This window comes from Canis aureus, chromosome 3 (assembly GCF_053574225.1).
Source record: "Canis aureus isolate CA01 chromosome 3, VMU_Caureus_v.1.0, whole genome shotgun sequence".
In the NCBI taxonomy this organism is placed as follows: Eukaryota; Metazoa; Chordata; class Mammalia; order Carnivora; family Canidae; genus Canis; species Canis aureus.
Genome location: NC_135613.1, coordinates 29,027,770 through 29,041,738, shown reverse-complemented (window position 1 = coordinate 29,041,738; position 13,969 = coordinate 29,027,770). Strand labels below are relative to the sequence as shown.

At 56.1% G+C, this 13,969-nt stretch overlaps 1 protein-coding gene across 7 annotated transcripts in view; it reads left to right on the top strand.

The window, feature by feature from the left end:
• The window catches only part of KCNAB2 (potassium voltage-gated channel subfamily A regulatory beta subunit 2), an 84,590-nt gene that overhangs the window by 24,777 nt on the left and 45,844 nt on the right, over positions 1-13,969 (top strand). For 3 of the 7 annotated variants that reach the window (XM_077891468.1, XM_077891463.1, XM_077891464.1), the window contains exons 2-3: positions 6,753-6,881; positions 7,965-8,006. In XM_077891468.1, the coding sequence (XP_077747594.1) occupies positions 6,805-6,881; positions 7,965-8,006 (119 nt within the window). In that variant the 5' untranslated portion in view covers positions 6,753-6,804. Of the gene's footprint in view, positions 1-232; positions 373-6,752; positions 6,882-7,964; positions 8,007-13,969 lie in introns of all 7 variants that reach the window. The other 4 variants (XM_077891466.1, XM_077891465.1, XM_077891469.1 and 1 more) reach the window with 2 other exon arrangements.

Below are 13,969 nucleotides of genomic sequence, written 5' to 3'. Positions count from 1 at the left end.
CCTGCAGCTTCGCCCTCATCCAAGGCAGTGGTTTCGTGCCATGTAATAGTCATAGTGGTACATTGGGGCTTTGGCAGGAAGGATCTCCAGAGTTCAAGAAGCAACATGCAAAGTGACATGAGCTCAAGGGGCAGGAGCTGGAGTCCAAGCACTGAGACTGAGGTTTCCGGGGGAGGGACCACCCAGTGTCCACCACACCCGACAGTGTGAACCTTTCCTGCCTTCTTCTCAGGCAGTGTTCACCGAGCACCCACTGTGTGCCTGGTGCTTCTGGAGACAACGCTCCCAGCCCTGGCAGAGCTGACGTCCCAGGGATCTCCAAGGACATGGGGAAGGAGTGAACGTGGGGAACAGTGCATGCCTGATGTCTCGGTAATGACCGGTGCCATACCTCCTGGGCCTCACACCCACCCCCTTATCAGGGTTGGTCTTTGCATTCGAGAGAATGGCCTCAGGCATAAAAGACATCACACCTCTCTCTCTCAACCCCTCCCTCTGGGGAAGTCAGCTGCACTGGTGTGAGAGACCCAGGTGGTGAGGAGTGGGAGCGGGCCCCTCCTCACCTGTGTGTGCATGAAACCTCTAACACCTCAGCCCAGCCAACACCCTGACTGCAGCCTTAGGAGAGACTCCAAGCCAGACCTGCCCAGCCAGGACAGTCCCCGGTTCCTGACTTTGCAAAACTGTATGAGAAATCCTCATTGTTTTCAACTGCTGACCCGTGTCACATAGCAATACATAACTCATACAGTGTCGTCATTCTTAAGGCCTCAGCTATGTAGCAACAAGCCTTCTGGAGGCTCCGAGCTGCCAGAATGATCAGGAATTGGGATGCAGCCACAGAGGACCCAGGAAACATGGGTCCCGTCACGACACCGAGTCACACCTGTGTGTGACAAGTCGCATCTGCGAGAGATTAGTCTTTTTCTGGGGAAGTGGAAAAGATGAGCAGCCCCTGAGAGCAAAGCAGAGAGGCAGCAGGGGAAAGCAGATGTGGTAACAAGTCTGAGGACCCTAGAAAGTGCTTTTCTGGAAGACCACCACCTGGGAGGAGGCTGGGGCACATCTGTGCAAGAGCCACTCCATTTGCCTTATGCCTGTGGTGTAGACGCTGAGGAAGGAGACTACCAGGCCCTGGCCAGCACCTGCCCTCCGCCAGGGCCAGCCACAGGTAGACCGAGCCCATGGCCCACACAGTGCATCCCCACCTGGGTGCCTGTCGGATTCCCCCTGACTCCCCTTCTCCTGTTTCACTTGGGAAGGTTGAAAGGGTTGCCCAAGATCATATAGCAGATTTGAGCCCACTGGGCCTCGCCTCCCTCCCTGACACATGAAATGGTCTCCTTGGGTCACCCAACAAGGTGGGATTGTGTCATCCAGCTGGCCCTGGAGGACAGGAGCGTGCACGGTGGCCCTGGTGAGGTTTTGGGTTAAAAACAGTTTCTTCAGTGCTCGAAGTGCTAACTTCACCTCAGGAGATCTGGCTAAGTGAAGGTTCTCGCCGCCCAGGTTTTCTCGTGCTCCAGCAGTGGGCAGATGAGTGGAGGCCTTTTGCAGGAACTGGAAGTCTCTCTCGCAACTCACCAAAGTTGTATCTTCATGTCATAAGGATGCCCCTGAAGGGTAAAGCCAGCAGAATGTGCTCCCAGAAGGGCTGAAGGCACTTCCACATCACGGTGCTGGGGGCCAGCCACAATGAGCACTCCTCTGTCTCACATTCGTGGGGTGGCTGGCCCCCATCCCGAGGCAGCTGGCAGTGCTCAGGCTAGGCCGGGTGGCTCTCGCTTGTGCAGCTGTCCCCTTGGACCCGCAGGGTGATCTGGAGCATGTTCGTCTGTGGCAACAGTGGAGGCAAGTCTCCATGGCTGAGGCTGGAGCTGACACATCATCATTGCTCATTCCATTGGCCAAAGCACGTGTGACTGTATGAATGTGTGTGTGTGCATGTGAGTGTGTGTGACAGCATGAGTGTGTGTGGCAGAGAGTACATGAGTGTGAGAGCACTGCATGCGAGCGTGAGTGTGTGTGTGAACATGAGAGTATGAGTGTGAGTGGAGAGACAGGAGAGGGCAGAGGGAAGGCGTGCCAATGAGACCAGTTACAGATAATGGGTGAACGGGATGAAGAGCATCCGAGTGTTGGTGGCTGTGCTGATTCTCTACGACAGTGATGATTGAAAGTTTTCAGCATAGTGAGCTGAGGAAAAGAAAGGCAGCACCCACAGGGGGAGCCCCTGATTCCAAGGGGCCTGTCGTCATTGCCAGGCTCGCTTCCCACAACGACGCAAAGCTAGGATTTACCCAACATCTTCCCTCCTGGGTTCAAGGCATTCTGGTGTCTTCCTTCTCCACTCTATGAGAGTATGGATGGGCTCCATGCTTCAGGTTCTCTGAGAATGCCTCAGGTGACTTGCTCAGGGTCACACACAGACCCAGTAGGAGTACAGGTGACGGGGGCACCCAGACTGCAGACCCCTCAGCCTGCACCCTGAGCCAGCTGCCCCTCCTGGGCCTAGTCAGTTCCCAAGTGGTCTCTGAAGCCCTCCTCCAGTGCCATCACTTTTGGATGACAGGGCAGCCCTGCCCATCTGCCTGCCTCCCTCCCTCCCCAGGGCCTGGGATTGGCAACATCCTCCTGGGACATCGGCTTCTTGGGGCTCGGCCGCTGGGTTGGGCTGTGGCAGTGGCGGAGGTGGGCTCTGGGCAGGTCAGTGGAACGTGAGGTGGGGGGCATGGGGCACCAGCCCCCTCCCTGCTCTGGCAGGTGGCAAAGGTAGCAGCTCCCCAGGAGGGATGAAGCCTGTTGTCCCTCGTGAAGTGGGCACCAGAGTGTGGCCAGTGCCTGGCTGTGGGCCAGGGAGCTGGCCACTGACTAGGAGTTGAGTCTGACCATCAAGAGTCCAGCCAAGGCAGAGGCAAGGGGTGGGACCGGTGGCCAGCTGTCCCTGTCCCTGCAGCCGCCCTAAGCACCACACCTGAGACAAACAGAGCATTGCAGCGTCCAGATAAGACTGCCCTTGTGCCCCATGTGAGCAGGGTCCCCTGGCCCTCCCATCACCGGGCCCCCAGGCAGTCTGTGAGCCGTTAGCACACCATGCCTGGCCCCTTCCCTTGTGCCTTCCCTGGATGAACCTCCAGCGGGCCAACTCAGAGTCCTCATGCATTCGTTCATGTATTCACTCAGCAAACATTTGAGAGTCTACTGTGTGCTGTGCACAGCTGAGAGCACAGCAGATAAATGCATGGTGCTGGCATCATAAGGCGAGGAAGCCACAGACCATAACTGGGACACTAGCTAAGTATAAGGCACGTTGGAAGTTGACAGCACTAGGGAGAAAAATTAGTAGGGAAGGACCAGCAGAACATGGGGAGATGGGGTTTGCAATTTAAGATAAGGTGTCTAGAGAAGATTCATTGAGAAAGTGACCTTTGTTCAAAGATGCGGAGGTCAGAGAGGGGGGCTCTCAGGTGGTTCACGGGGACTCAGAAAGCTTCAGGAAGAAGGAAGCCCTAAGGCTGGAGCATCTGCTGAGGTCATGGGACGTGGAGGAGTCCGTGTGGCCAGGGCAGAGTGAGCAAGGGGGTGGCAGGAGATGAGGTCCAGGGGGTCAAAGGGAAGGGGGAGCTGGGCCATTGCTGAGCTTCGGGCTTTCCCTGCATAAAATGAGTAGCCACTAGGTTTCGAGAATTATAATGACATCTGATTGGTGTTCTAGTAGGATTGCTCTGGCTCCTATAAGGTGGACAATGAGGGGTAAAGGTGGAAGCTGTTGTGGGGACCTGTAAGAGCGAAAGGGTGGCCTGGACCAGGGAGGAGGTAGCAGGGACTACTCAGACAGGCGTGGGATTCTGGATGTTTCTGAAGATGACTCTATAATGGGGCAACCATGGTGACAGGGGAGCCAGGGTAGAGGCTACCAGGAGCTCTGCATGGGACAGATGAACCCAGGTGGTAGTTCCATGCCCTAGAGAGATGCCCGTAGGGCAGTAAAAATAGATACGTCTGGGATCCAGGGGAAAGATGAGGCCTGGATATATAACTGCAGGAGTTCTGGCCACACAGTTCAGAGCTGGGAGACAGGTGGGAATCTGAGGAATCTCGTGTGATAGAAGAGAGAAAAGATTCCAAGTCTGAGAAGTGAGCAGGAATGGCCAAGGGGACTGAGAAGCAGCAGCGGGGTGGCAGGAGTGCGAGCCAGGAACATGCAGGTCCTCAGAGCCCAGAGCGTGGGGGCAACCCCGCTGTCACCCCCAAACTGCCCTGCCAGACATGGCAATGGGAAGGTCATAGTGACCTTGGCAAGTGCAGCCTCCTCAGAGCAAGGAAGGCAGAAGGGAGAATCATAGGCAAGAAAGGACAACTCTTGAGGGATTTTCAGTTGGTGGAGAAGGAAGGGGATCCAATAAACTGTGCTTTTTGGTTTCTAAGGCAAGAGAATTAGTAAGGGGTGTATGAAGAGGACAGCGCCCCATAAAGAAGGAAGAATCAGCATAAGACTTGGGACACCCTTGAGCAGGGCGGGAGTGGGCTGTGTGTTCAGGTGGGTGCTGTGGTTGTGGCCGTGGCTGGGTCGTTCAGGTGGCAGGAGGAGGGAAAACAATGTTCTGAGAGCTGATGGTGGCTGGGGAAGCTGGCCTCTGGTTGCTCCTAGTTTGTCAGCGAAATGGAAGCAGCAAAGCCAAGGGCTGAGAGGAGTGTGGCAGGGGAGGCGTTGGGGCCTTGGAGAGTAGAGGAGAGAGGCCTACAACTGGGCTCAGCACACTTCTGCTGTAAAGGGCCAGGTAGTAAATGTTTGAGTCTTGGCAGGCCAGACAGTGTCTCTTATGGCTGCTCAGTGCCACAGCGTGGCACCAACACAGGCATGGTTCACACACAAATGGGCATTGAGGTGTCCCAGTAACACTTTATTTACAGAATAGGCTGGATTTGGACCGTTGTTCATCATCTATAAATTCCTGCTCCAGGTCAGCAGTCCTCAGGTGTGGTCCCTGGGCCAGGAACACGAGCATCATCTGGGAACTAGTTATAAATGCAGATTCCTTGGGGATCCCTGGGTGGCTCAGTGGTTTGGCGCCTGCCTTTGGCCCAGGGCGCGATCCTGGAGTCCTGGGATCGAGTCCCACGTTGGGCTCCCGGCATGGAGCCTGCTTCTCCCTCCTCCTGTGTCTCTTTCTGACTCTCTCTCTCTCTCTCTCTCTATCATAAATAAATAAATAAATCTTTGAAAAAATGCAGATTCCTGGGCACACCCCACATCTATGGAGTCAGAGACTCTTGGTCCCCACAGCATCTCAAATTCAGATTGAGTTTGCGATTCTGGATTTCTGGACTTTGAGCTGGGGATTGAGACTCCACCGCTCAGTAGACCCAGGGAGAGCCAGAGAGGAGAGAGTGGGGTGTGGGGTGGGTCACGTCCCCCAGTTAAGCCCAGTTAAGGGCACAGGCATCCTGGCCTGCTCTGGGCTGCTTGGCCGCCACCTCCTTCCACGAGACCCTATGAAGACATCTTGCCCCCCCGCCTCAGCCCCCTGTGGCCACCCTTCCTCACCGGTGACCTCTGGACCACTGTGTTTGGATGCAATGCCTGGGGCTCTGCATACTGACAGCTCTGTGGCTGTGGTTTCCTGTCCAGGGCAGCCACCAGCACCTGCACACAGTAAGGCCTCAGCAAGCACTCTGTTCACCAGGGAACCCACCGCCCTCTGACTTAAGGTTAACAACTCTGGTGAGATTGTTGGGTTTCATGCCCAGAGTCACCTAGTACAGCCCACTCCAGGGGCACCTGATGAGCGTAAAGGAGAGGCTGCCTCTGAAGCCCCCCCACTCCCAAGGCTGCAGGGACTCTGTTCCCCCGCAGCCATGTAACCATCCTCGTTCTGCAAGAGAGGCACTGTGCCTCTTGTATAGATCTGAGCAGCGGGGAAGTCAGGCTGGTCCATCTGGTGACAGTGGCCCTGATAGAACCCCAGAGTTTGAAAGAAAAGGTGACCAGGAGGCCTTCAGGGTCTGCCTGGAGCCATCCCACCAGGTGCAGGTGGACAGGGCCATGTGGACAAGGGGCCCTGGGAGAGGTCAGCCTGGATTGCAGTATTGCAGCTCGTGAGGAGTCACCTGATCAGCCCAAAGCCTGGATTCAGTATCAGCCACTTCTCTGTGGGTGATTAGACTGAGGGCCTCGATTCCTGGCTACATGGGCCTCTCCAGCAGGGCAGCTTACCTCTCAGAGCCAGGAAGGGAGAGAGTTTGCTAGCAAGACAGAAAGCACAGTCTGCATATCACCTGATCACAGGCATGATAGCTTGTCACCTCTGCCAGGACCAGTGGGGCAGGAACCGATCTGCATTCCGGAAAGCTCCACAGTGACACCAGCAAGCTCCCCTGGGCTGGGAGAGGGTGAGAAGCTGAAGTCAAGCATGAGCCTGGGGGATGGTGGTGCCACTTCCTGGGACAGGAGAAACACTTCAAAGTTCTAAGTCCCTGGGACCACCAGAAAAAGGTTCCCAGACCCTCAGGAAAGCAGCTGGGGAGATGGAAGGACATCGTCACACATCAGGGTGGGAGAGTAGGAACCTTTTACAGAACCAGTGACCCCAACCATCAGCTTTGTCTGAGCCCCCATGGATTGGTCTGTCTGTCTGTCTGATGAGGGATGTAAGATGCCCCACAAACTGGACCTTCAGCATTACAGAGCCTCGTGGGCAAACCAAACTGGTTTTTTGAACTACCTCCCCTCTACTCTGCTTTTCCTACAGAATCTTCCCTCTGTGAAGAAGAGAGCAGGTCGGGACAAGTGAGGCCAGCCCCATGTATCCAGAATCGACGACAGGATCCCCGGCTCGGCTCTCTCTGCGGCAGACAGGCTCCCCCGGCATGATCTACAGGTGATTCCCTGCCCCCCACCTACCCAGGCCACTCTCAGGTCCAGTCCTGCCTCTGAGAAGGGGTCCCGGAGGCCAGTCACCAGCCCTTGATCCAGAGGGAAGGATGGAGGGAGCTCCACAGGGCTCTGAGGTGCGTGTAGGCAAGCACTTTCTCTGAGGAAAGAATGGAAGCCTTTAAAATCCAGGATTTTCCCTGTGGAATAGAGCCAGGATTAGACTTGTCCCCTACTCTTCTGAAGCATTCCATGGGTAGCAGCAGGCCTGGAAGTGAGCACGGGACCCTCCCCAGCTTGTTTCTTTCTCATGCACCTCCCTTTGAGGGAGTCGCAGAGCTTGCCCCGGGGAGATGAGTGGGGACAGCCAGCTGCTCACCAGGCCGCCTTGCCTTCCTTCTGTGGAAGCTGGTTCCAAATCCAGCTCTGGGTCTTTCCATTTGGAAAGTAATCCAGGCTGACCCACGGGGAGAGCACGCAAGGCATTGGATAACAGCACGGAACACAGCACCCAGACAGCAATAGCTGTCACCAAAGATGGACCCAGGTGGGACCCCAGGGGTCCATCAGCCCTCGATTGATTGGGCCTTTCTCAGTGGCTGTTAGGGCCTGATCCAGAGCAAGTATCCGTAGAACCCACAGGGAAAAGGAGTGTCCCTCTCTTATCAAATTCCTAAAAAGAGCCCCGTGGTCACAGAAAGACTCGCCAGCATGTGGGGGGACGGGCCACTTCTTGGTTTGAGGGTTTTGTACGGTCGTTCTAAAGCATATTTCATTAAAACCCGACCAGACTTGCACTCCCAGGTTTACCTCTTGTCTTTGCTTCCCTGCCCTGTGTGGGAATGATACCAGGCACCAGAGGACCCCCGCGTCCCAACCGATCAGGCTTCTGCCTCCGTGTGCCACTGGGTGGCGCTGCCGCCGAGCACTTGGTACCTGGGCACGCATCCTCCCAGCAGTCCGGAGCAGAGCGGGGTGGGGCCTGGCTGCGGGGTGTCGCTGGTGCTTCCTGGGCCTGCATCTCTCTGTGGCTAATGCCAATTGTGGACTCTCTCTCTCCTTTTTCTCTGTCCTCCATCGCTGTCCGCAGTACTCGGTATGGGAGCCCCAAAAGACAGCTCCAGTTTTACAGGTAACGAGCCCTCTGTTTTCCTCAAACCCCAGAAGCTGAAGGCAGGGGAGCAGGCGGGAGGGCCACACCCATCCAGGTCAGGCGTTCTGGGGATCTCTCGGAAGTAAAGGTCCCCAGTAAGACTGGGCTCTGGTTCCCTCCCGGGGCCCACGCATACAGCATGATGTAATGTCTCAATGAACAGCGTGAAGTCGGGTTCCATATGTGTGCTGAGCTCTAGAACTTGATATGATTGGAGCAAATGGACTTCTGATGCCTGCTTAACTCTCACCAGATCTACATTAAGATCTCCTTTGTCAGGCTATGGGTGCTGTGCTTCCTGTCATTGGGTTTGTGCTTTTTGGGTGATCTGAGTAAACGACGCAGGCCAAACCCAACCATCTCCCCTTCTTTTTGGGTTTGAGCTGATTTGCAATCAAAGGCCAATTCCTTTCTTGGGGCATGTGGATCCACTGTGACCTGGGCCAGGGGTGGACCTGCTGGTGTTTCTCTGGTGCATCTCCCTACTGGGGAACTGGCACACCGTGTTCTTCGGTGTGAGGCTGTGCCCCAGAGAGACGTGGCATCAAGGGGCCCTGCTTTGCAGCCCAGGCCAAGGCAGGTCAGCCAGCAAAGCCCTCCCAAACGAGTCCCTTCCTCCATTGGACAGTTCACCTGTGAAGTGGGGAGGCGTGCCACAAAGATGTGTGTTTCTCAGGTAGTCTGTAACCCTGGGAATTTACACCAATGGCCATCTTCCTCATGTTGGGAAAGTGTCAGGGTTGAGGAAGCCACTGGTCAGCCCCGACAGCGTCAGGACTGTGGGGACTCTGTGTGGCTCTTAGGAGTGGGGCCCCAGTGTGTGGTGTGTGCCTTGGCATTCAGACCTGGGAGGTCTCTGTCTGGGACAGCCGCCAGGGCCGTGCCCACCTACCAATGCAGAGCCAGGGGGGCGGTTACCACTGATGCACAAGGAATTGGGGGCAGTGGGTGCTGGGGTTGGCCCTGGGTTTCCACCCAGCTTTTCCTTCCCACAGCCTCAGCACCTCTGAATGTGGCCATGGGCCTGGGTCCTCAGGTGAACTTCAGCACTGCTTCATTGCCTCCCACAGGGTCTCACCCCTTACAGAGAGCCCCAAAGAGATGGCTGAGATTTTTGCTAGATAAGATTTTGCCTGAAAACAGTTAGATATGAACTTGGCCTTACAGATACTTTTCTGGGATGACTCATTTGCCATCACGTATACATGACAGCACGGTGTGTAAGAATGGGGATGAGACTTTTGTCCCAGAGATGTAACCCGCCCATAAGACCAAATGTGACCTTGAACTATATCCTCAGAGACCTCAGGGGAGAGGAGTGAGACAGCCAGCAGCAGAACTGCGGCCTAGACCACCAACCAGAAGGGCCATGCCGAGGGGGGTGCCCAGGAGATTGTGGGGTATCACAGAGCTTAAGCAAAAGAGAGTCCCTTGCCCCTTGCTGGCCCTTGAGGTCTCACAGATCCAACCTATTGTCCGCTCCCGGGGAACCCTCTGTCCTGCCCTGAGGCAAGTTCTATTGGAGAACCGCCCCCCAGATGCGCAGACCTCCATCTGGGCCTCCCAGCACCGCGTCCCTGATGCCCACGGGCTCCAGCCATCCCACCCTCTGCATCTCCAGTGTGGTTTCTTCTCATCGACACTCACGTGTCTCTTGTGGGTTCTCCGATGATGATCTCTAACGAGGTGGAATCTTTGTTGAACCTCCTGGGTGCCACTCCCAGTGGGGCATCCTTGTTATATGGGCACTGATGCAGCCACAAGAGATTAAGACAGTTGGCGACATGGCCCCTCCCCTGACAAGGCAGAGGTGTTGTTAGAGGCATGTGCCCCACCCTCAGACATTTCACAGACCAGTAAGGGACACGAGACCCTATGTCTGTCAGCTGTTCCAGAGAATCCCTTGTAACAAACAGCCTCCAAACTCAGTGCCCTATGACAAGAAGCGTGCATTTCTTGTTTTATGTGTCTGTGTCAGTTCACGGAAGCTGGGCTCAGTTGGACATGGTCTGAACTGCAGGTGGGGCCAGATGTTCATCCTCCCGCCAGGAGGGTGTCACATCTCTGAAGGCCCATAGTCAGAGGCGGTGCACTGGTGCTTCTGCTCGTTCTGCTGGCCAAAGCAGGGCTCATGACCTTGCCAGATGTGAAAGGGCAGGAAAATATACTCCCACCCCCGATAGGAGAACCACTGCCACGTGATGCAGAGCTGGGGTCGAGGACCTGGAACCATAGTGCAATCTATCCCAGAACCCAAATAACCAATAATATGTAGATGGCAGTACTTGTCTTGGGAGAAGTCCAAACAGCTGTTGGCGCTCTGAGGAAGGAGCAGGCCTGGCCAGCTGAGAGTCAAGGAAGGCTTCATGGAGGAGACAGCATGAGGGCTTTGAGCAAGGGCCTCGGAGGCCAGGCAGTCCTCAGCATAGAGCCCAGGAGGAACATTCCAGTAGAAGCCTGAGCTACCGCTTGAAGAGGTGCCAAGAACAGGAAGTGGTGGAGACACAGACCCCGCCGTGAGGAACAGAACAGACAGTGGCAGAGGCCAGACTGTAGAGGAAGATGGATGTCAGGTGGAGAAGGGCGTTGAGCACCTGCAGAGGAGCCTGGACTACATCCAGTGGGCACTGGGGAGCCATCGATGGTGTTTGAGCAGGGCAGAGACCAGAGCCCTGTGAGGGGAAGGAATAAGATGGCAGGTGGAGAGGCTGAATGTAGGGAGCCCAGGAATGATAGAGAAGGACTGAGCCTCAGAAGCCACAGGAAGAAAAGTAAAGGGCAGGAGAAGAGGATGTGAGGAGCCATGTTTCCAAGTGACTGACAGCTGGTGCTGAGAGGGAGGTGGAAATGACAGAGGGACATGGAGCCCAAGGGGAAGGGGACGGGACAGGTCAGAGCATGTCAGGGACCTGACATGGCAGGTTCGTGCCTTTGAAAGCAGCCATCCCAGTCTCAGCACTGGGGCCTTTCCAGGGAACTATCCACTGCCCATTCTCAGTTCCGCGTCCCACTTCCCATTTTGTTTGCTTTCTACTCTGGGTCTTGGTAGCAATTCCCTGTCTGGGGAGCAGCCACCATGTGCACTTTTGTCACTGCAGAAGCCACTCAGCCTCCATCCAGAATCCCTCATGCTGGAAGATATAGTCATACTGAGATTTCTTTGGGATCCTAGGATAATGAGAAGTGCCTCTGGGGTCGTGACCCTGGAGCGGGGCCTCAGCATGGCCTCAGCCCAGAGCTCAGCCTCAAAGCACCTTCCAAAGCCTGGGTCTGAATGTGTGATGTGAGGAAAGGTGCACCCCTGTCTGGAGCGAGTGGTAGTGTGTGTTCCAATAGCAGACGTCCAGAACCTCCTGGCCATTTATAGGTACAGACAGTATAGGATATACCAATCTGGGGCACGTCCCAGTAGGAGGGAGGGGGGATGTCCATCTGCGTGGCTGAGGGCAGATTTCTCCAGGCCCCAACCCCTTCACTGCGGGTGGTGGTCACACCCTAGGGGAACCCTCAGCGCATTCCCACAGACATGGGAACGTGGTGGGCAGAGCTCTAAGCCCTGGGTCCTGGCCTCAGACAACCAGAAACACGGCCTGCCCCTCCCTACCTGTGGGGACCTGTGGCCCATGTCTCTGGCACCTGTTGGCGAGCAGGCAGTGGAGGCCCGATGGGAGAGTGTGCCCAAGGGAAATGGCAGGACCCCAGTCAGTGCCCCTTCCCAGCCCCCCATGCCAAGAGTAGGCCTTGCCAGGCTGCACCACGGAGCTGCACTTCCCGGGCTTTTAGGGGAAGAGACACTCGTGAATAATTCAGCCTCTCTCACTGAGCTGAAAACGCCCTAATAGACTAATGGACTCCCTGCCTCCAAACTCGACCCTCGTGGGGCGCTTCTCATTCACCAATTGCTTCTGACGTTCTACAGTGACACTCCCTAATGAAACAGCTGCTGCGCCAGATCCTTAGAGCGTCTGGTGAACCCTAGTAAACTAGACTGTGTCCTTTTTAACGAGCAGACGCCCGGAAGGCAGGTGAGTGGCCCCCGCAGCTCCAGGAGTCCAGGGGCAGCCTCCTCCTTAGGGGTTGCTGCCTGGGGACACGTGTCCCAGGAATGGAAGTCACAGAGGGGCCATATTAGGGGATGCATTTGGCTGATCTGAAATTAGACCCCCTATATATTTTTTCAAGGCAGAAAACCTCAAAAAAAAAAACCCAAAGAAGCTGGCCCTAGGTAACTGCAGGGTGACAGTGGGAGGAAGGAGGGTGGGCATTCTGCTGCTTGAGCACGCTTGCCTCCCTGCCTCCCTGACCTGCCGGGTGCCCATGTCCATCTTCTCGTCTCGGGGAGACCTAGACGTCCAGCCTCACCGTCTTGGGTTTACCATTAAGATTCAGCGTTTTGGGAGCTTCCTGAGAATGACAGCAGGGGTGGGGTTGGTGGCTGTCAGAAAGATCTTTCTGGAAACACATGCCTCGGGGTGCTGGGGGGCTGCCTGTTGGGGCCTTGGTTTGCTGACTGTTTTCGAGCAAAGGTGGCTTTGCTTTTGCCCTGCTGCGATGCTGTGCGTTGTACATCCGCACTCCGGAATGACGCAGCTTCCCCGTGCATCCCCGCTTTCAGAAACTTGGGCTGGTTTCTCTAATATCGAGACAAATGTCACTGCTTAAAAGAGCCGTTCGGGATTCCTTCCAAGCCTCACGTTTCAGGCTTTGGGGGCTTTCGGTAAACAGACCCAAGTTCAGAAATTCCAGGTAGAGGGCCCTTCGGGGAGCCTGTGGTCCTGGTTGATTTAATGAGGCCGATGCCTCCCCTTCGCTTTTCCTTGTCACGGTGTTCGTGTTCGTTTTACGGGAATCCCCGCGAGCCCTCCCTCCACAAGAATAGATTTGCAGAAGGCGGCCCGGCTGTGGCTCCGGGAGGAATCTGCAGGTACCTGTAATTAGCTATTGAGGAGGGGGCTGATTTTCCCTGAGATGGGGCGGGGTACGGATGGTAAGGAGGAGGAACGCAAGGTCAGAGTCACTGCGCCTCTGAACCCCAAAAGCGGGGGACCTGAGGCAGGAGCCCCGGAAGTGGGCCCTCCCTTCTCCCAGCAGGCTCTTCCTGGGGTCCTTTCTTCCAACTACCCCAGCCTGCTCCAGTCACCCTGGGAGGAAGCTGGGAATAAGCCCCAGCATGAGGGAGTCCCAGGGACCCGGACTCCATCCTCTCCGAAAGGCAGCACTGCCAACCACCAGAGCACCTGTGTGCCTTCTGTGTCCTTCCTCTTTGGTGGGGTCTTGTCTCCCTGGAGGAGCCGAGGAACACTGCCCAGCTCCTCCCGTACTGTGTGCCATCGTGGCACCAGGTCCTCCCCGCTCCAACCCGGCCAGGGTCACCATGCTCCCCCACACCCCACCTCTTGCAGAGTCCCCTGGCCCAACCCTGTCCTGGCGTCGTGGGGGTGCTCTCCTCAGGAGGCTCTGGGCACCTTCCATGCTGCAGGTGACACCCAGAGGCCCGCTCCCAAGGTCGCTATGAGGCACGCTACAAGGAAATGTCACAAGCAGAGGAGACCCCAGCCCCCACAGAGAGGGTACCCCCAAATCCTGGCGGCACCCTGCGCTGCATCCATCTCATTAAGAATGAGTGATGTGAATTTAGAAATTTTAGGAATGCACGTGCTGCACACGACCGGGCCGGATCGTTAATGTCCGCGTTCATCCTGTGCAACATTTCCTAGCAATGTCTGGTAGATAGCACATCCTTACATCATTCGAGCTCATGCTCATGTGTGCCCACTCCAGCGGCCTGCCCTGCCTTCTAGCCTCTATCCGTGCCCCCACCCTGTGTGTTTTTCATCTCCCACTTATCCTAACGTGTCCTATGCCATGCCGCGGCATTGTTGGCAGCCGCTTCCCCACACCCGGCCCTCTCTCAGTCCCACCACCAGGCCCTGCCCAGCTGT